The sequence below is a fragment of the Mytilus galloprovincialis genome, chromosome 11 (genome assembly GCF_965363235.1).
Source record: "Mytilus galloprovincialis chromosome 11, xbMytGall1.hap1.1, whole genome shotgun sequence".
Classification (NCBI taxonomy): Eukaryota; Metazoa; Mollusca; class Bivalvia; order Mytilida; family Mytilidae; genus Mytilus; species Mytilus galloprovincialis.
This window is the reverse complement of record NC_134848.1, coordinates 84669541-84693250: the sequence shown is the minus strand read 5'-3', so window position 1 is coordinate 84693250 and position 23710 is coordinate 84669541. Positions and strand designations below refer to the sequence as shown.

At 29.7% G+C, this 23710-nt stretch overlaps 1 protein-coding gene across 1 annotated transcript in view; it reads right to left on the bottom strand.

Annotated features, from left to right (window-relative positions):
• Window positions 1–23710, bottom strand: part of LOC143052947 (uncharacterized) — a 605057-nt gene that overhangs the window by 549853 nt on the left and 31494 nt on the right. Inside the window, exon 6 of the mRNA XM_076226129.1 lies at window positions 21430–21528. Within this exon, the coding sequence (XP_076082244.1) occupies window positions 21430–21528 (99 nt within the window). The remainder of the gene's footprint in view (window positions 1–21429; window positions 21529–23710) is intronic.

Here is a 23710-nt window from a genome sequence, read left to right as displayed (position 1 = left end):
AATGTGACCTACCGAGTTATACTATTTACCGGATTTGTTATAACTTAAGCAACACGACGGGTGCTGCATGTGGAGCAGGATCGGCTTACTCTCCGGACCTGAGGTCACCCTTAGTTTTTAGTGGGGTTTGTGTTGTTTATTCTTTAGTTTTCTATGTTGTGTCATGTGTACTGTTGTTTGTTTGTCCTTTTCATTTTTAGCCATGGCGTTATCAGTTTATTTTCGATTTATGAGTTTGATTGTCCCTTTCATTGATAGTTTACATAACAAACGAATGCATAACGTGTTTTTCTGTAAGATTTTCATCTTGAAAAAACAGTTTGCTTCCAATAAATGTCAACAATATGTTTATCAGTTGATTCATTTTATTGATACAATATATAAATACAAATACAGTACATTAGGTATTTGTAATTTAAAAAAAAAGTTTCACATGAAATCTTTTATTGATTTAAGAATTGGTTTGAGAGAAAACACAATTATTACTCTATTTTAATATTCAGGATAATTTTTGTGTTATTATAACAAGTTGATGTGTAAATATTTAGTTTGAATTGAAGAAGATTAGTATTATACTTCAGAGAAGTTATTTATCATTGAATTTATTCTTGTTACTTTTGAACGAAAAACTACAATCAGATGTTTGTGAAAAACAAAATATCTAAAAACAAAATACAACATTTATCATCTGAAATGTGAGGTACCGGAACTTACACCGGAACTGTCTTTTGAAAACTGTTTTTGAAGAAATTTAAAAAATATCAGTACCAATGGAATGCTTTTGATAAAATGAATAAAATAGGATCTCATCCTATAGTATTCTTACTTTCAGATTGGATCAGATGTTTACAAAAAAATAATACCACTTAGCAAAATAAAACATGTTGTATCTGATTCAATTCTTGATTTGATCAGTAATAGAAGAATCTCACATTAGAACCAAAAAACCTGTTTTCGAAAACACAACTTGATCTCATCGACCTTTAATAAAAATACAACTTGTTTCACATGATTCAAATCCATATTGTGAGATGGCATTTTGTTTGTAAGTTATGCGTAATGCGTTAACATCGATGGATTTCTTTCAAAAAAGGAGTATAATCATGTTATGGGATTCTTACAAGTATTAACTTTTATTAGAATAGATGTTCATTAGATCTGACTGAAGAATTTTAATATTATACAACTTAGGACATATAGGAGTTTACACAAAATGTTATTATTAGCATGTTAGTTTATATTTTAATAAAAACAAATACAAACATCTGTCAGAAAACAAATTTGGTGCTTTATCATGTGTTTTATTTGATACAAACTAGTCAAATGATTATCTTACTTAAGGTAGATCATAGGTATACGTTTCTCGAGATATAATTTTATGATACTTTGCCATTATGAAGACTTTACTATGCTCTTTTTAAAATATAACCTTGCTATCTTACAAGCTATGAGTTGTTGAAAATTGCTTTAATGTGCTATAATTATTGTGTATAAAAGGAAATCAATAAGGTAGAATTTTGAAATAAATTGTTAAAAGACAGGATTTATGATACATGTATTGTCGAAATGCGCATCTGGTGCAAGAAAATTGGTACCGTTAATTTTATTACTACCACTGGGTCGATGCCTCTGCTGGTGGACTATTAGTCCCCGAGGGTATCACCACCCCAGTAGCCAGTACTGGCATGAAAATACGGATTTTTTGTGTTTTTAAAATTTACTGTTACAAAATGATAGAAATTAGTATAAATTAAGGAATGTATCTCCCTCATGCAAAGCTCTGATTTCTTTCACGGATTTGGCTATACTTTTTGGACGTTTTGGATTATAGCTCTTCATCTTTTATATAAGCTTTGGATTTCAAATATTTTGGCCACGAGCATAACTGAAGAGACATGTATTGTCGAAATGCGCATCTGGTGCAAGAAAATTGGTACCGTTAATTTTATAAACAACTATAGGTCATTGTATAGTCTTAAACAATGAGCAAAGCCCATACTGCATTATCATCTATAAAAGGCCATAAAATGACAAATTTAAATAGGTTAAAGTGAAATTGATTTCCTTTGATATTTCCAACCAAAGACAGACATTGACTTGTGTTTTGTTTGCATAGTGTTTTAACACCAGTGCAAGGCTGTAGTATATTATTTCAAAGTTGAAGTGAAGTAAGGTGCACAATGTATGCATTTTCACAGGTTCTGTCTAAATTTACAATTAAAATTTTCATAATTTGACCACCAAACTGTTATTTACAGACTCTTGAGAGTTGACAAATTCCTAATCTTTACTGACATGGTAACCTTCACAACACCCTTTTGTTTGAGATATACTTTTGAAAGGATACCGGAGTAAATATGTGTATGCAGAAGCTATAAAATACATATTTTTGGCAATTTATTTTGTTTTTTTGATTAGGGTCATATTAATGGTTACTATGGTAGCCACAATCATAAATTGACGTGTATCTCTCCAAATAGAGTTAATTTAATATTTAGATTCAATTGAACTAAATTTTTTTCATATTTATCTTAAAATTTGCAAATTGGCAAATTTTTCTTTGTTTTAGAAATTTTCATTCACTGCCATGGCAACGCAATTTTTTTTGAGAAATAACACTACTCCAATTTTTTGATATTTGGACTTTATGCTTTAAGCAGTATGTATGCATAATTTTAAGAACATCTGTCGGTGCATTTTTTCACAGTCGATTATTAAAATTGGTAAAAAATACAATTTTTCAGAAATCCCCAAAAAGTCAAAAACAAGGTTTTTGACAGCTTCAAAAAACTGTGATAGAAACTTGTTTTTATTCTGTTATATATTGCTATTATATGCGTATATCATTGTCTTCATGATGACAAATAAAGAATATGACCTCAGAACAGTTTGCTTTATGTTTTATATGCAACGAAAACGGTAATTTCACTGATTGAAAGATTCTTGTAGAAGCCTTATTTGATGATGTATGATAACCATGGCAACCGAAACTCTGTATCAATATTATACTAAATTTCAAACAAGGGTGACATATGAGTATTAACTACCAAGTTTCATTGAAATTTGAGGTCCTGACTTTCCCACCCTATATCAGAAATTTTGATGCTTACAGAGAATGGCTCTTAATATCTTGTTTTCACAGAGAACATAGATAGTTAGTGTTGCTATGGGGGTGAGCATAAAAAAGCAATGGTACCCAATCAGATATTGAGATCCTGTATTTACAGAAGAAATTAACAGTTAGTGTGAAATACGGGTGATGATCAATTCACATTGGTACACAACCATTCATTGATATGTTGTATTTACAGCGGAAATCGAAAATTAGTGTTGCTATAGGGGTGAGCATAAAATAACAATGGTACACAATCAGTTATTGAGATCCTGTATTTACAGAAGAAATCAACAGTTAGTGTGAAATAGGGATGATGATAAATTAACATTGGTATACAGCCAGTCATTGAGATTTTGTGTTCACATAGGAAATCGAAAGTTAGTGTTGTAAAAGGGGTGATGATAAATTAACGTTGGTACATAATCAGTTATTGAGATCTTGTATTCTCAGAGGACATTGAAAGTTGGTGTTGTACATGTTCTAAAAGAGGTGATAATAAAATAACAAGGGTATATAATCAGTTATTGAGATCTTGAATTCACAGAGGACATCGAAAGTAAGTGTTGTAACAGGGGTGGTAATAAAATAACAAGGGTGTATTATCAGTTATTGAGATCTTGAATTCACATAAGAAAGTTAAATATGTCAAAGTAACTTTTCAATACAAATAAAAAATTTGTGTATCATTTAATACTAGTTCTCTGGCATAATTCAAATTTAAGATTTAAAGATCACAATAGAAAACTGCGTGGATGTCAAAAAGAATATAAAAACAAATTATTATATAGAAAGTATTGTATCTATAGGAATATAGTAAAGGTAACACATGTAAACGATTATCACACATTTTAACAAGCGATACATTTATTGAATTTTGGAAAACAAATAAAGCATAGAAAGATATCCTGTTCAGGTCTACCAGTCTTGAGAATGAATTTCCCTCGACTTACGGCTCGCGAAATTTAATTGGGGTTCGTGTTGTTTATTCTTTAGTTTTATATGTTGGGTCATGTGTACTATTGTTTTTCTGTTTGTATTTTTCATTTTTAGCCAAGGCGTTGTCAGTTTGTTTTAGATTTATGAGTTTGACTGTCCCTTTGGTATCTTTCGTCCCTCTTTTAACATCCTCTTTACTGGTATTTTTCGCAAATACTCCTCCTTAACATGATATATCTGTTCAAAACTTCCACGATATCGTACACAAAAACTCGGGCATGTCTCAAGTATAGTCTGCACAAATAATTATTTACTGTTCTCGAAAATATTCAAAAAACTAAACAAAAGATGTTGGTCAGTTGTCATTATCGCAAGCTTCTAATATGTATTGACCTTTTGACTTCCGGTTCGTTTTTGTATAAACTGATTGAATATAATTATATTTCAAATTTGAGATACAGTATAATTCATTTGAATACAATTTATTGTTTTTTTTTCATTTATTGCTGTCACTTGTCCAGTCTTTAGAGTTACCTATTAAGATAATACTTTGTTAGAGAGATTTTGACAAAATTGCAAAACTTACGTTGTGGAACGAAAAATTACACTTAAGAATTTAAAAACCAACGCGTTTGATTTTCATACCGTATGAATAACGAATCGAAGTGTTAGTTCTTACAACCAACGAATTGAAAATGATAACCAATACGTTAAAAATGAAAACCGAGGCATTTGTAGTAAAATACAAGACGTTGAAAGTGAAAACAAACGCGTGGATAAAAATAACCAACGCTTTGGAACTGTCATAAGGTATGGCTTATACTGCCAATGACAAAAATGCCTACTGATATACTTGTTATCAGGCAAAATTTGTTCACATAATTAAACCTGAATCTCACATGAAATTCACGTGAAAATTTCATGTGAGATTCACCTCAAACGACCTTATACATGAAATGCACGTTAAAATGTTCATGTGAATTTCTCGTTAATTGAGATGCTTATGAATCTCACGGGAAATTTTTATACGAATTTCACAAATGTATTTTTCAATAAATTTGACCATATCAAATTTTTTTAACTAAAGATATTTTAAACTCCATGTGGATTTTATATGCAAAAATAGAATGTGATTAACACGTAAAATTTATATGAGTTTTTAAATGAGATTCACATGAAACATGCATTAACTGATTACACGTATAAACTTGTTTGAGATGGGGTTTACGGGAAATTGATGTTGGTGAACTTTGCAAGTGTCGTACCTACTTATCACAAATAAAGGTTTAAATAATAGTGTGTAACAAACACAACTTTTCTTGAACTACAGATACGAAAACAATCAGAAAAATAGTGTTCTTCCAATTTATAACAAACATCACATACTGTGTCATCAACTTGACAATATTGTGAAGCAAAAATAAATGCAATACATATCATTAAAATTAGTGGTAAAAACTGATTTAGATAACAGTTTACTCTTTACACTACAAATAAACAACATGTTTTTAGAAAATTTTATAGAATTGTATATTGGTTTAAAGATGATTTACATTTGATTACTTCTATCTGGCTAACAAATTAACGCATACATGTTCTCAACGCCTTCGTGTTAATATGTTTATTTAGATTTTAATAAAATAATGTTTCTGTCAGAACACAAACTCGGTCATTATTGTTTGTTTCTGATCAAATTTGACGAAACAAGTAAACATGACATCTTATATTTACTAAAACGTACGTGTTGTCCACTGTACCTGTATTATTTACAACACAATTGTTTTGATTCAATATAAAGATATGTAAGATAAGATGATATATGTGGTTACCTTGGTTTTTGATTCTATGTCACATTGAGCTGTCACCAAGTATTTTACAATCTCTATATGTCCTTTCTGTACAGCAATTAATAACGGTGTAAAACCATTCTGTAAAACAAACATACATATAATTGATTAAAAATGTATGCATATACTGAACAATTTCATGTTATAAATATAAACAATACATTAATAGAAAATACGTCAGTTGTCATAAAGAAAGTATAGACAATTATTTAGTATAATGTATATAATAGTATTGAATCTTATTTCTGTCGAGGATACAAATGATAATAAAAATATAATATGACATGTATTGTTTTTTTTAATTGTTTGACAGTTAATCTGCTCATATACTTTTATCACCAAAAAGCAACCAAAAAATCTTCTTATTAACAACTTATCAACACATAATATTAGATGTTTACAAAAAGATAATGTCAGTACACAAAGTCATACATTTTGTGTACGTGTGTCCGTTCGTATCATTGGCGTGCGGATGCATTTAACTCCAATCTTAATTGACAAGTATTGTCAGTTTTCCTATCGAAGGTAGGTGGTTGCTTATTATTGCTTAATGTTTTATGTCTCATTACAGATGACCGTGGTCATTGTTCTACATTAAAGACATGTGTGAATAAATAGACATTGTTCTAATTTAACAATCAAATCAAATCAAATCGTGTCAATTGCACTATGTACATACTGTTTGAAATTTTCAACGCGTTGGTTTTTAATTTCAACTCGTTGATTTTCACTTTCAACGAGTTGGTTCTAAAAGCTAATGTGTTGATTTGTCATTTAGCAGTATACAAAATCAATCCGTTGGTTTTAAATTCTACATCGCTAGTTTTATTCCATACTGTAGGGTTGCACTTTTGTCAGCCCATCACAAACTGTCTTACAAAATATTGTTTAAATATGTGTTATACTAATAACTGGACAGATGATAGGACAAAGATTGAAACATGCTCATATTTTTTTATATATCTCAAATGATGTATCTCAAATTTAATGTATGATAAAATTCTGCCTATAATACACAGCTAAAAGAAAGCATAACAATGTGTTTTTTTTTAAACAATTCTAAAACGTTATCTGCCAATGACCTTATAAACATCGGCAATGACCTTCCCAACAGCAGCAATGACTTTCCAAACATCAACATCAACAATGACCTTCCCAACATTGGCAATGACCTTTCCAACATCGGTAATGACCTTACCAACATCGGCAATGACCGGACCAAATGAGGTTGCTTATTACGTGTTTGGTTCTAAAAGGATTTATCTCGAATTTGAAATATAATAAGATTTCATGATTTAATATATAAATAAGAATTAACAAAAACGAATAAAGTATTTAAAGTTTGTAAAAGCGTGACATAACCAACGTTGTCAATGACCTGACCGATTCAAAGTGGTGATGTCCTTGTTATTCGATTTCTAAAATTTAAATTGTTGAATTTTTGTCATTAATTCAAAAGATAATTTTAAAACGATTTGATCTAACCGACGTTGACTCTGACCTATTATCTTGACCAGGAACATGAATATTTATCTATACAATATATGCTTCAAGTTCATAGAAACATTAAGAATGAAACAGTGTTCCAATTGTTCAACTTTTACAGACTATTTTAGTTTTATCTTTTTATTGCAATTAGATTTCTAACTTTGCCAAAACAATTATAAACAATGGACATCAGGAAGGGAATACACAAAAGTAAATTAATATGTGATCTTGTACTAACAGAAGAGTAACAATATAGTTAGAGTTGTAAAAGAGGTGATAACAAAATAACAAGGGTACACAATCAAACATTGAGATTTTGTATTCACAGAGGCAATCGAAAGTTAGTATTGTAATAAGGATGATAATTAAATTGCAAGGGTACACAATCAAACATTGAGATTTGGTATTCACAGAAGAAATCGAAATTTAGTGTTGTAATAGGGGTGATAACACAATAACAAGGGGACACAATCAATCATTGAAATTTGTACTCCAAAAGGAAAGTCAAACATGTCAAAGTAACGTTTTTATAATTTTCAAATTTCTAATTCTGTAGCATAATTCAATCTTTAGATTTAAAGATCGCAAGAGAAAACTACGTCAATTTAAAAAAAATGAATTTTTTAGACATTATTTTATCTATGGAAATAGCTTTACTGTAATGCATGTACACGATTATCAAACCTTTTAACAAGCGTAACATTTAAAACTAATAAAAATATCCGGCACAGGTCTCAGGCATACTTCAGGTAGTCCGCTCACATATATTCTTTTATGTTTATGAAAGAATTCAAAGTGAACTATTCTAAAAGAAATTCTACTTAGACTCGGGTATACATCAGGTATAGTCCGCAAATACAGTTTTTTTTTACTTTGATTTAAATATTTAAAACTTCCACGGTATCCTACATATGGGTCGGGCATACCTCATGTATAGTCCGCAAACATAGTTATTTACTTTCGTGTAAATATTTAAAACATCTACCAGACATAGTTATGTACTTTCATTTTAACATTTAAAACTTCCACGGTATCCTACACATGGGTCGGGCATACATCAGGTATAGTCTGCAAACATATTTATGTACTTTCATGTAAACAGTTAAAACTTCCACGGTATCCTACATATGGTTTGGGCATACCTCAGGTATAGTCTGCGAGCATAGTTATTTACATTCATGTAAATATTTAAAACTTCCACGGTATCCTACACATGGTTGGGACAGATCTCAGGTATAGTCTGCAAGCTTTAATGAACATATGAAAACAACAACAATATCCTACACAATTCTGGTTTTCAATTTCAACGGGTTGTTTTTTTTGCTGCATATGTGAATCGCAATTCACGAGAATTTCACATGAACATTTAAACGTTCGTTTCATGAATAATGTCGTTTAAGTTGAATCTCACCTGAAAACTTTCACACGAAGTTCACAATTGAAAATATGTATTTTGTATTTTTCATGATTTTTATTTAATTTGAACATATATTTGAAGTACGATATGCAAGTGATCAGGTATTAGACTATAATTAAGTTCCTTTTCAGCGAGAAATAATGATATACCTCCACGCTTTAATATCAACACATATAACAGACATTATATAAATGTAGTCATAAACAGGACAATTGTGTAGTATAAATATGAACAACACGTATAACATCAGAATCCGTTGACAACATTTAAACCAAAGAAATACTGTTTTACCTTGTTTTATTTTGAGATTGCGTAATTATATTTGTTCAATACTTTTCAAACTACTAATGAAAGACTGATGTTTTAAGATACAAATACACTTTTCATTTTAAATACATTTTATAATGTATCAATTGTTAAGATTTAAGACTTCTATCAATTAGACAAGTAAACAAATATGCAATATATGTATTTAGACAGGAAATGTAAAATTTAGTTGTATGAGCTTTAGAAACAGGCCAAAAAGCGAGACTCTAGTGAGCTTTTTTTCCTGTTTCGTAGCGAGTACAAATAAATTATGTATTTTCCGACAATGTACATATTTTGTGTTAATCCTGAAATTACTTCTTACACTTGCAAATTTAGTTATTAAAGCCTAAATCATTGTTTTTTGTCATTAATAAATCGACATAGTTGAAACGCGGACCTTGAGGAGGACACCAAAATGAACTGGTTTAGAAACAGAAATATTCATGGTACCGCTTGCTCAAATGGAAGTGGGGTAACAGGAGACTTTATTTGTAAATGTACAAATAAAGCAAACATTTATTTGTATGCCTGATATATGTGCAATAGTTGGCTAATTGCAGGATACAAGCATCTCTTTATGTTATTGACACGACTATTTTGTTAATATTTGTTATCTAACCATGTTTTAATATTGCCATTTGATTAGGGACTTTCCGTTTAGTTATTTCCTTGGAATTCCGTATTTTTGGAGAAAAAAAACAGTCTTACCTAAAACTTTAACAGAACTCGTCAACTTCTTATAAACAAGCACAATTAAATGTTTAAGAAATATTTGCATTGTAAGAAAAAAAAACCAACAAACAATGATGTAGTGCAAAAAGACCTGTACAATAAGACCCACATGTTTATAATCAAACACATATTTATTGTATATTAAACCTATCTGACTAACAACATTAGTTTGTGGTGATTCAGAATAAAAGAAGATGGATCGGACCAAAGAAGCTTCTTAACCACAGCAAGAAACGGAAGAAATGCAGTTATCTTTCACTTGCAGTAATTGAAACTAGTATTCTTTCCAATTGATGATATTAACATATAAAAACATCACATACTGTGTCTTCAACTGGACAATGTTTTGTAAATATATACCAATACAATACAAATCACTGAAATCAATGGTCAAAACTAAGTAAGATGACCAGCTACTCTTCTAGAAAAATCAACGGTTAATTGATATGCTGACACTATATTAAAATCAACGGCTAATTGATATGCTGACACTATATTAAAATCGGTTTTGTGTAAACTAAAGAGGTACGAACAAAAGTTTTAATTTGTTTGAAATGTTTTGTTTTATTGAATTGAACAGAATCTTCAAAGAAGTCGGAATTAAGCCAGATTATTGTCAATTTTCTTTGAATTTGTGGATATCATCATCATCAACAGTCTGTGAATTTATCAGGACCTCGTCAAAAGTCTGTTAATTGGTGACGATTCATTTTTAAAATAGTGTGAATTTATCAGAATCCTTGTTATTAGTATTTTAATTGGTGACGATTCATTACATCTAAATGTGAAAATATCATCACACATGATAGTGTATGTTGATTTATAATCAGTGAAGTGTCACAGACGAGGATGCATTATAAGCGTGCATTAAAGAGGAATTATCGTATTTGTATGTGCATTTAAGAATATTATATGATTTTATCAAGCCAATAAAATCACAAAAATACAGAACTCAGAGGAAAATCAAATCGGAAAGTCCCTAAACACACGGCAAAATTGTCAGTTGTGTATAGATATAGGAAGATGTGGTATGCGTGCTAATTAGACAACTCTCCATCCAAATAACAAGCTATGAAAGTAAATCATTATAGTCCAAGGTATGGCTTTCAACACGGAGGCTCACACCGAACAATAAGTTATAAAGAGCCCAAAAAAACTACTCGTGTAAAACCATGCAATCGAGAAAACCAACGGTCTAATCTATAAAAAAACGAGAAATCACGTATGAACTATATAAACAGACGACAACTACTTTACATCAGATTCCTACATATTTTTCAGTAAACTTTCTTCAAAACGGTCAGTTAAAAAAAATGGAAAAAGAAAATTAATCAATAGACCCAGAAAAATCACAGGAAAAATATAATCCAGCTGTATATAGTTCTATAAGACTGAGATGTTATTTACATATTAGTGATATAATTTATGCTTACTTAATATTATCGAATGTAGATGTTTATACAATAGTATTTATTAACTAATTTAGATAGGAAATATACATTTGCATTTTGGCCTCTCTGACTAGGTTAAGTTTAAAATATGGTAATACAAGTTAGTGTGCAATGGTATTATGTTTAGATAGCAAATAATAATAAACGTTGCCGCCTTTAAATGTGTGTGATGAACATCAAGATTGTTTGATGTATGATTGTTGTGAGTAGTTTATGTTTGAATGCCTATATATTTATATCCGTACCAGACAAAAGACAAAAACGTGTTAAAATGGTTACAAATGATTCAAAATGAAAAGAAAATAAATTTGATCGAAAAAAGTCGGAATTAAGCCACATAATTGTCAATTTTCTTTGACTTGGTGGGTATCATCATCAGAAAAGTGAGATTTAATTCGGATCCTTATCAACAGTCTGCATTAAAGAGGAATTATCAGTATTGCTATGTGCATTTAAGAAGATTGGTTATCAGTGATGTGAATATTACATGATTTTATCAAACCAATAAAATCACAAAAACATAGAACTCAGAGGAAAATCAAAAGTCCCTAAACACACGGCAAAATTGACAGTTGTGTATAGATATAGGAAGATGTGGTATACGTGACAATTAGACAACTCTCAATCTAAATAACAATCTATGAAAGTCAATCACTGTAGTCCAAGGTATGGCTTTCAACACGGAGTCTTGGCTCTCACCGAACAGTAAGTTATAAAGCGCCAAAAAACTACGCGTGTAAAACCCTTCAATCGGGAAAACTAACGGTCTAATCTATATAAAAATCGAGAAACGAAACCAAGTATGAACTATATAAACAGACGACAATTCCTGTACATCAGATTCCTGATTATTTTTTAGTGAACTGGGAATTTATTCGAAGTCAGTGTCAGTATAAACTTCCTTCAAAACGGTCAGTTAAAACAAATGGAAAAAGAAAAGTAATCAATAGACTCAGAAGAATCACAGGAAAAATAAAATCCAGCTTTATATAGTTCTATAAGTCTGAGATATTATTTACATATTAATGATATAATTTATGCTTAATTAATATCATCGAATTTGGATGTTTACACAATAGTATTTAATTAATTTAGATAGGAAATATACATTTGCATTTTGGCTTCCCTGACCAGGTTAAGTTTAAATTATGGTAATACAAGTTAGTGTGCAATGCAATTATGTTTAAATAGCAAATAATAATAAACGTTGCCGCCTGTAAATGTGTGTGATGAACATCAAAATAGTTCGATGTATGATTTTTGTGAGTAGTTTCTGTTTGACAGCCTGTATATTTATATCTGTACCAGACAAAAGACAAAGACGTGTTGAAATGTTTACAAACCTGTCTTTTCGATTTAACTTATCCATTAAATTTAAAATAAAAAACAAAGAGTTGAAAAACATCTGATGTTTTTTGTCATTAATCAGCAATACATATATATGGCACCATTATAACGATAACGAAATCAATTCTAGCACTGTCTAGATTTACAAGAGAATAGTTTTGTTGTAGTATAACATGTTTACAGTGAATAACGAAGACATGTACAGTAAGTTAAGCATATAAGAAAGAACTATGAATACTTAGGGTCAATTTGATTTCCCCTCGCCATTTTGTGAAGCTACATACACTCTGATGGAAGTTCTCATCAGCCTTTTTCTTTTTATCAATTTTAACCCTACTTTAAAAAAAAATGCGAATATTCAAAAGTTCAAATATAAATATTCAGAAATCTTGGAATGCTATTAAAATGAATGATGCTGATGGATAATTACATTAATTATTCCTCTTCATGACTTAAGTGCTGACGAGGGCCGTTATATCTATTAACCAACCAATCTCTTACACTTAAAAACAAAAATAAAGACAAGTTAAAGGTAAAAACAGGTAAGAAAATTAACAAAAAAACATAATGTTTTTCTCCTGTGCAACAAGATCTTGAGATAATATTAAATACACAAGAAATAAGTTGCAAATATATAATGAGTTTTCTCTAATTCTTCGTCAAACTATAAATGTAATGTTTTAAATTATGAAAGATTTTCTAGTTCCATAAGTTTAGAACAACCTGATATCTTGACAGCAATAGCAAAAAAAAAACCACTACGTACTAAATAGATACAAAATGTAAATATTTATTATTATTTTGAAGTTGGAAAATATAAATGTGATTTGTATAACGATATTTTAAAAAATCATGTGAATTTCACATGAAAAAATCACTATAGGATTTTCTCCTGAAATTTACGTGAGTTTTTTGTGAGATTCATATGCAACGCGCATTAACTGATTTTACGTATCAACTTAAGATGAGATTTACGAGAATTTCACGTGAGATCCACATGAATTTAGATTCACATGAAATTGATGTCGGTGAAATTTGTCAGTTTAGTACCTACTTCAATATTCCAAATAAAGCTTTATATACAATGGCAGTCAGATATTTTAAAAAATCAGAAACAAAAACCACAAAACTAAATGAATATGGCACATATGACTGATATCCATTTATAGTTAAACAAATTGTATGAAATTACGCAATCAATAAATTACTTTCGCTACAACATTTTACAAAATGACTACATGTATTTGTTATAATTCAAAGATGATTAACCTTAGTTCTAAAGAACTAATTATATCTGACTAAGGAGTAAACACAACATATTCTCATCTAGAACACATCCAATTGTTGATAAAATATTTTGTAAGAAAACAAACTTGGTTATTTATTATGTTTATCGGATAAAATTTGAGAAGCCAAATAAAATGATACAGGACATGTTGCTTATGTGAGTAAAAAACTGTAACAAGTATTATTTTGGTAAGTCACATTCAAGAAACGGAACAGGATTGTAGTAAACCAATTAAGAACATAAAAACAAACAGTGTATATAATAGCACGCACGTCGGTTGCTACAAAAAAGTATAGAACATTGTTTGGTATAATGTATATAATACCACAAATATAAGAAATGAACATCAAGAAGGGAATACAAAAAAGTGAATTCACAAAAATACTGAACTCCGAAGAAAATGTCCATAATCACACGGCAAAATAAAAAACAGAAAATCATCAAACGAATAACAACTGTCATATAGTCAATGAGATAGTAAAATAACAATGGTATACAACCAATCATTGCGATCTTGTATTTACAGGGGAAATCGAAAGTTAGTGTTGTAAAAGGGAATATAATAAAATAACAATAATACACAATCAGACATTGAGATCTTTTATTCACAGAGAAAATCGAAAGTTAGTGTTGTAATAGGGGATATGATAAAATAACAATACACTACAAACTCCTCAGAGTCTGAATTGACCAGTTTTTGTGCTCGACCAGTAAAATCGAGCACACATTTTACTCGACTAGTCTCGACATTGTCTCGACTGTACTTAACTGTACTTAAGTGTACTCGACTAGGTCTCGACTAGGTCTCGACTTTACTTAATTAGTCTGATTCAGTACTTGATGACCTTTGTGTAGTCTGAAATGGTCTTGACCAAGGCTCGACCTGTCTCGACCTGTCTTGACTAGTCTCGACCTGTCTCGACTAGTCTCGACTCAGTCTCAACCAGTCTCGACCTGTCTCGATTAGTCTTGACCTTCAAATTTAGTTTTGACTGGTGTAAATCAGCCCATCTAACTAAATTAAATATTGATCTTAAAAAATTCAAGCTTATTAGGTAGTTTGATTTATTGCTGTGAAATGAAAGAATTTAATTTTACAATATGTATAAAAAAAATTATTATATAAAAATTCAGATAGTACACTTTAATTTTTTTAATAAGTTTTTCAAATCAACTTGGATTTTCATCAAACTATGCAGCTATCTTACATATATATCAAGCTTACTGAATCCCATTTCATTTAGTTTTTTGTTGTATTGCTGTAAAATTTAAGAATTAAAGTAATCTTGGTATAAAAAGCTAGGATTTGCAATTCGGACAAAATAGAGATAGTACACTTTAATTTTTTTAATAACTTTTTCAAATCAACTTGGATTTGCATCAAACTATGCAGCTATCTTACATATATATCAAGCTTACTGAATCCCATTTCATTTAGTTTTTTGTTGTATTGCTGTAAAATTTAAGAATTAAAGTAATCTTGGTATAGAAAGCTAGGATTTGCAATTCGGACAAAATAGAGATAGTACACTTTAATTTTTTTAATAACTTTTTCAAATCAACTTGGATATTCATCAAACAATGCAGCTATCTTACATATATATCAAGCTTACTGAATCCCATTTCATTTAGTTTTTTGTTGTATTGCTGTAAAATTTAAGAATTAAAGTAATCTTGGTATAAAAAGTTAGGATTTGCAATTCGGACAAAATAGAGATAGTACACTTTAATTTTTTTAATAACTTTTTCAAATCAACTTGGATTTGCATCAAACTATGCAGCTATCTTACATATATATCAAGCTTACTGAATCCCATTTCATTTAGTTTTTTGTTGTATTGCTGTAAAATTTAAGAATTAAAGTAATCTTGGTATAGAAAGCTAGGATTTGCAATTCGGACAAAATAGAGATAGTACACTTTAATTTTTTAATAACTTTTTCAAATCTAATAATTTTTTTTTTACATATTGTAAAATTAAATTCTTTCATTTCACAGCAATAAATCAAACTACCTAATAAGCTTGAATTTTTTAAGATCAATATTTAATTTAGTTAGATGGGCTGATTTACACCAGTCAAAATTAAATTTGAAGGTCAAGACTAGTCGAGACAGGTCGAGACTGAGTCGAGACTAGTCGAGACAGGTCGAGACTAGTCAAAACAGGTCGAGACAGGTCGAGCCTTGGTCAAGACCATTTCAGACTACACAAAGATCATCAAGTACTGAATCAGACTAATTAAGTAAAGTCGAGACCTAGTCGAGACCTAGTCGAGTACACTTAAGTACAGTTAAGTACAGTCGAGACAATGTCGAGACTAGTCGAGTAAAATCTGTGCTCGATTTTACTGGTCGAGCACAAAAACTGGTCAATTCAGACTCTGAGGAGTTTGTAGTGATAGTACACAATCAGTCATTGAGATCTAGTTTTGACAGAGGAAATCGAAAGTCAGTGTTGTAATATGGGATATAATAAAATAACAATAGTACACAATCAGTCATTGAGATCCTGAATTTACAGAGGAAATCGAAAGTTAGTGTTGTGATAGGGAGTACATGTATAATAAAATAACAATAGTACACAATCAGTCATTGAGATCTAGTATTCATAGAGGAAATTGAAAGTTGATGTTGTAATAGGGGATATAATAAAATAACAACAGTACACAATCAGTCATTGAGATCTTGTATTGACAGAGAAAATCAAACGTTAGTGTTTTAATAGAAGTAATACTAAAATCACAAGGGTGCACAATCAGTGATTAATATCTTGTATTCACAGAGAACATCGAAAGTTAGTGTTGCTATAGGGGTGAGAATAAAATAACAATGGTACACAATCAGTTATTGGGATCTTGTATTAACAGATGAAATGAATAGTTATTGTTGTAATATTGGTGATAATAAATAACAAGTGTATACATTCAGTTATTAAGATCTTGTATTCTAGAGAACATCGAAAGTTAGTGTTGTTATAGGGGTGTTGATAAATCAACATTGGTACATAACCAGTTATTGAGATCTTGTATTCACAGAGGACATCGAAAGTAAGTGTTGTAACAAAGGTGATAATAAAATAACAAGGGTACCTAATCAGTTATTGAAAGCTTGAATTCACATAAGAAAGTTAAATATGTCAAAGTAACGTTTCAATACAAAATCCTCTAGCATAATTCAAATTTTAGATTTAAAGATCACAATAGGAAACTGCGTGGATGTTAAAAAGAATATAAAAACAAATAATCTCATAGAAATTATTTTACCTATAGGAATAGCTTAAAGGTTACACATGTAAACGATTATCAAACATTTTAACAAGCGATACCATTATTGAATTTTGGAAAAAAATAAAACTTGAAAAGATATCCTGTTCAGGTCTACCAGTCTTGAAAATGAATTCCCTCGCCTTACGGCTTGCGAAATTTAACATCCTCTTTACTGGTATTTTTTGCAAATACCCTCCTTAACATGATAAATCTGTTCATAACTTTTACGATATCCTACTCAAAAACTCGGGCTACCTCAACATAATTATTTACTGTTCTAGAAAATATTAAAACAACTAAACAAAAGATGTTGGTCAGTTGCCATTATCGTCTCACAATTAAACCTGAATCTCACATGAAATTCAGGTGAAAATTTCATGTGAGATTCACTTCAAACGACCTTATACATGAAACTCACGTTAAAACGTCGATGTGAATTTCTCGTTAATTGAGATTCCTATGAATCTCACTGGCAACTTTTTTATACGAATTTCACAAATGTATTTTTCATTAAATTTGACCATATCAATTTTTCTAACTTATATATAATAAGATATTTCAAACTCCATGTACATTTTACATGAAAAAATTGAATGTGATTATCACGTAAAATTTACGTGAGTATTTAAATGACATTCACATGAAACATGCATTAACTGATTACACGTATAAACTTGTTTGAGATGAGATTTACGAGACATTGATGTTGGTGAACTTTGCAAGTGTCGTACCTATATATCACAAATGAAGGTTTAAATAATAGTATGTAACAACCACAACTGTTCTTGAACAACAGATACGAAAAAAACAGAAAAGTAGTGTTCTTCCAATGTGTAACAAACATGACATACTGTGTCAACAACTTGACAATATTGTGGAGCAAAAATAAATGTAATACATATCATCAAAAGTAGTGGTAAAACTGATTAAGATAACCGTTTACATTCAAAAAAGAAAATTTTATATAATTGTATATTGGTTTAAAGGTGATTTACATTTCATTACTTCTATCTGGCTAAGAAATTAACACATACATGTTCTCAACGCCATCGTATTAAAAAGTTATATAATATAGACAAATAGAGTGAACTTTCGAAACTTCCATCAGCACTGATAATAATAATATGTAATACATACTTTAAATGAATTCGTTTGATTGATTTATATCTGTAATGTTATTATCATCTGACTTAGGAGATAAACCAACATAATGTTATCTGTAACGTTATTATCATCTGACTTAGGAGATAAAACAACATAATGTTATCTGTAACGTTATTATCATCTGACTTAGGAGATAAAACAACATAATGTTATCTGTAACGTTATTATCATCTGACTTAGGAGATAAAACAACATAATGTTATCTGTAACGTTATTATCATCTGACTAAGGAGATGACACAACATAATGTTATCTGTAAAGTTATTATAATCTGATTTAGGAGATAAAACAACATAATGTTATATGTAACGTTATTATCATCTGACTTAGGAGATAAAACAACATAATGTTAAATGTAACGTTATTATCATCTGACTTAAGAGATAAAACAACATAATGTTATATGTAACGTTATCATCATCTGACTTAGGAGACAAAACAACATAATGTTATCTGTAACGTTATTATCATCTGACTTAGGAGATAAAACAACATAATGTTAAATGTAACGTTATTATCATCTGACTTAAGAGATAAAACAACAGAATGTTATCTGTAACGTTATTATCATCTAACTCAGGAGATAAAACAACATAATGTTATCTGTAACGTTATTATCATCTAACTCAGGAGATAAAACAACATAATGTTATCTGTAACGTTATTATCATCTGACTCAGGAGATAAAACAACATAATGTTATCTGTAACGTTATTATCATCTGACTTAGGAGATACAACAACATAATGTTATCTGCAATGTCATTATCATCTAACTCAGGAGATAAAACAACATAATGTTGTCTGTAACGTTATTATCATCTGACTTAGGAGATACAACAACATAATGTTATCTGTAACGTTATTACCATCTGACTTAGGAGATAAAACAACATAATGTTATCTGTAACGTTATTATCATCTGACTTAGGAGATACAACAACATAATGTTATCTGTAACGTTATTACCATCTGACTTAGGAGATAAAACAACATAATGTTATCTGTAATGTTATTACCATCTGACTTAGGAGATAAAACAACATAATGTTATCTGTAACGTTAATATCATCTAACTCAGGAGATAAAACAACATAATGTTATCATATTATAATTTTTGCGCCTGTCCAAAGCCTTTGTTAGTCTTGCATTATTTTAACTTTTAGTTATTGTGTACAATTTGGAGTTTATTATGGCGTTCATTATCACTGAACTAGTATTTATTTGTTTAGGGGCCAGCTGAAGGACGCATCTGGGTGCGATAATTTCTCCTAAATTAAAGAAAAATAATAAAAGACCTGTTGGTGACCTTCTGCAGTTGTCTGCTCTATGTTCGGGTTGTTGTCTCTTTGGCACATTCCCCATTTCCATTCTCATTTTATTTTAAGTTCAACATATTTTATTATTTATAAATTGAATTACTCATGTCGATGAATAGTTGACTGTCAGCTAGTAATAATATAAAGTAACTTTCTTCTTAATTTGGAAAAATATAATAATATTACATTATAATAATAAAGTTTTATGAAAACAAACAATTATTAAACAATAATATGAATCAATGATTAAACGTGAATACAAGGACCTGTCAAACTTTTATATTCTACGTCAGTAAACAGTCTGTTTTGATGTTACATTTGAAAACCTCTAACACAATATTTTTTGTAAGATATCAGATGATAAAATACATATAATATTAATCAGCCTGTATTGTGTTTATTTATTACCGTCAACATATATAGGTATCAATGGTCAAAAGTGAATACAATGACCAGTCACACTGTTAACAACACATAATATTAAAAACAAATGCTGTTGTCAAAAACTGTTGTTATATGTTAAATATGTTTAACAAATATTATATGGTTATAGACTATCGCTGATCGTCTCAATGAGATTAATTATCTCGCTAGAATGTACCGTTGAAAGTGAGAAAAGCAATTGAGTCGAGATGACCAATGATAATCTGTTGATCGCTATTTTACGTCTGACGACGTTGTCAATTTCAGCTCGATTTCATTGACAACACAAGATACCTCCTTAGTTTTTTTTTATATCACTTCACTACGATGAAAAAGGAGATAACACATCATGCTCTTCTCAATTCTTAATTAGACAAGTTTAACAGATTTGAATAATATTATTTTTTTATTAAAACGCCATTGGTTCTTAAGTATGTTTATTATGCCTAATATGTGGTCAAGTTTGATCAGACAAGTAAAATAAAACTCTCATAGACAAATATTTAAAGTTTGATCAAATTTGATTATACAAGTAAAATAAGATTTCCAAGACAAATTCATTTAATATATGTACACCTTCAATAAGTTTTTTTTTCTCCAAAAACTAAGTACAGTAGATCTATCTTGCTTAAAATGACAAATGATTTGACAAGAACGTGTTCTTGTCAACACGTGTTCTTGTCAACGTCTTCTAAACAAATTAAATCAGATTTTATGTAAACAGATTATCAGAGAAAATCGTAGCATCTGTTTCAATATAACAATGTTTGGCTGATTTAAAAACATTATTTCTGTTTATATAAAAGTGTCAAACTAAGGATACAAACACAACTTCCTATATGTAATCAGATGTTCACGAAAAATGAGAAAAAAATCATCCAAAACCAATATTCTACATGCCTCGTTTGATTCAAATCCATAATTTGTAAGATAACGAAATGTTAAAATCAAGAAATTCCATTCGATAAAACGAGTAAAATAAGATTTAACTTTATCCATTGTTAAAATGTATTTTTTTTTTAAATTAAGAAAATATGTTTATTTGATTACTACTATCTTCTAAAAAATCCACACATACATGTTCTCAGCCCTTTCGTGTTAATAATTTCATTTAGATTTTAATAAACTTCACAATGTTTTGTCAAAAACAAACTTGGCCTTTTATTATGTTCATATCTGTTAAAATTTGATGAAATAAGTAAACTGAGACTTTATATATACATATATACATATATATATGTGTTGTTCACTTAACCTGTATAAATAACAACAACACTGTGTGTTGATTCAGAATAAAGAAGAGTTAGATCAGATGATATATGTCGTTACCTTTGTTCTTGCTTCTATATTACAGTTTGCCTTGATAAGATATTTAACAATCTCCAGGTATCCCTGCTGTACAGCAACCAATAAAGGTGTAAATTCATCCTGAAAGACAGACATATATCTCTTCAAAACTATAGTCATATACTGAACAATTTTATGTTATAAATATAAACAATATATAATAGCACACATGTCAGTTGTCACTAAAAAGTATATAATATTATAGTAGCTTCCTTCCTGTCGAGGAGACAAATCATACTACAAATATAATATGAGACGTATTTTTTTTTAACTTGTTTGACAGTGGATTTGTTTATATAATTGTATCTCCAAAATGCAACCAATAATGTGTTCTCCTCAACACTTATCAACAAATCATATCAGATGACTACAAAAGCATATCTGTACACAGAGTGATACGTATATGAGTTGCCGTTGGTGTCTTTGGTGTGCGGATACACTTGACCCCAATCTTAATTGACAAGTATTGTTAGTTTTCATATCGAAGGGCGGTGGTTGTCTCCGGGCACTCCGGATTCCTAAACAATAAAAGCTTTCTGAAATGATATATCCCAAAAGCGGTGCGTAAAAGTGGCATTAAACCAAAAAAAAATCAAATAATAATATGCAGTAGACACATACCGTATGAAATTTTCAACGCGTTAGTCTCTACTTTCAATGCGTAGTTTTATATTTTCAAAACGCTGTTTTTCATTTTCCACACGTTGGTTTTAACTTCTAGCTCTTTGGTTTTAAAATATAACGCGTTGATCCGTAATTTATCAGTACGTTGGTTTAAAATTCTATACCGTTACTTTTTCATTCCATACCGTAGATTTTGCAAATTTGTCAGCTCGTCCAAAACTTTCTTACAAAGTATTGTTTAAATATGGGTTACACTAATGACTGGACCGATTATAGGATAAATACATAACCGAATGAACAATGATTATATTTTTTTATATCCGGTTTATCTCAAATTTGAAAGATAATAACATTTTATGATTTAAGAGGTTGTCTCACAGAAAACCATGCACAATTTGAAAAATCGTCCAGGAGGGGGGTTAATAGTTTTACAGCTAATGAAGTTTGTTAATATGTTAGGTTCAATGGAAACCAGAAAATATAGTTTAGACTTCTCTGAATTGTGTCTATTTTTAGTAACAAGCTAATTTGCATAATTGAATAAAATAAGCCAAAAATTCCTTCAAATACATGTTAATTTGTTATTACTTTAAAAGTCATCAAACTAGTTCTATTGGGTTTTTAGCCATTTATATTGTCGAAATATATATAAAAGATCATAAATTATGCATTTATAAAGCATTTTCTATTTTTGTTTGCATACTTAAAGTGTGCTCTCTTTAATGGTTTATTTTAAATATGTCACTTACTAGCAAAGTTCAAGTCAATGGTTTTCGAAAAGATGATCGCAAAAATACATGAAATAAATTTCTTTACACAAAATTTTATTGAATTAAAAAAATATGAAAACTGTCATAAGGTATGGCTTTTACTGGCAATGACAAACATGCCTACTGATATACTTGTTATCAGGCAAAATTTGTTCACATAATTAAACCTGAATCTCAAATGTAATTCACGTGAAAATTTCATTTGAGATTCTCCTCAAACGACCTTATGTATGAAACTCACGTTAAAATGTTCATGTGAATTTCTCGTTAATTGAGATGCTTATGAATCTCACGGGAAATTTTTTATTTGAATTCCACAAATGTATTTTTCATTAAAATTGACCATATCAATTTTTTTTTAACTGAAGATATTTTAAACTCTATGTGGATTTTACATGAAAAAATAGAATGTGATTAACATGTAAAATATACGTGAGTTTTTAAATAAGATTCACATGTATTAACTGATTACACGTATAAACTTGTTTGAGATGAGATTTACGAGAAATTGATGTTGGTGAACTTTGCAAGTGTCGTACCTACTTATCACAAATAAAGGTTTAAATAATAGTGTGTAACAAACACAACTTTTCTTGAACTACAGATACGAAAAAAATCAGAAAAATAGTGTTCTTCCAATGTGTAACAAACATCACATACTGTGTCATCAACTTGACAATATTGTGAAGCAAACATAAATGCAATACATATCATTGAAATTAATGGTAAAAACTGATTTAGATAACCGTTTACTCATTACATTACACATAAACAGCATGGTTTTAGAAAATTTTATATAATTGTATATTGGTTTAAAGATGATTTACATCTGATTACTTCTATCTGGCTATTAAATTAATACACTCATG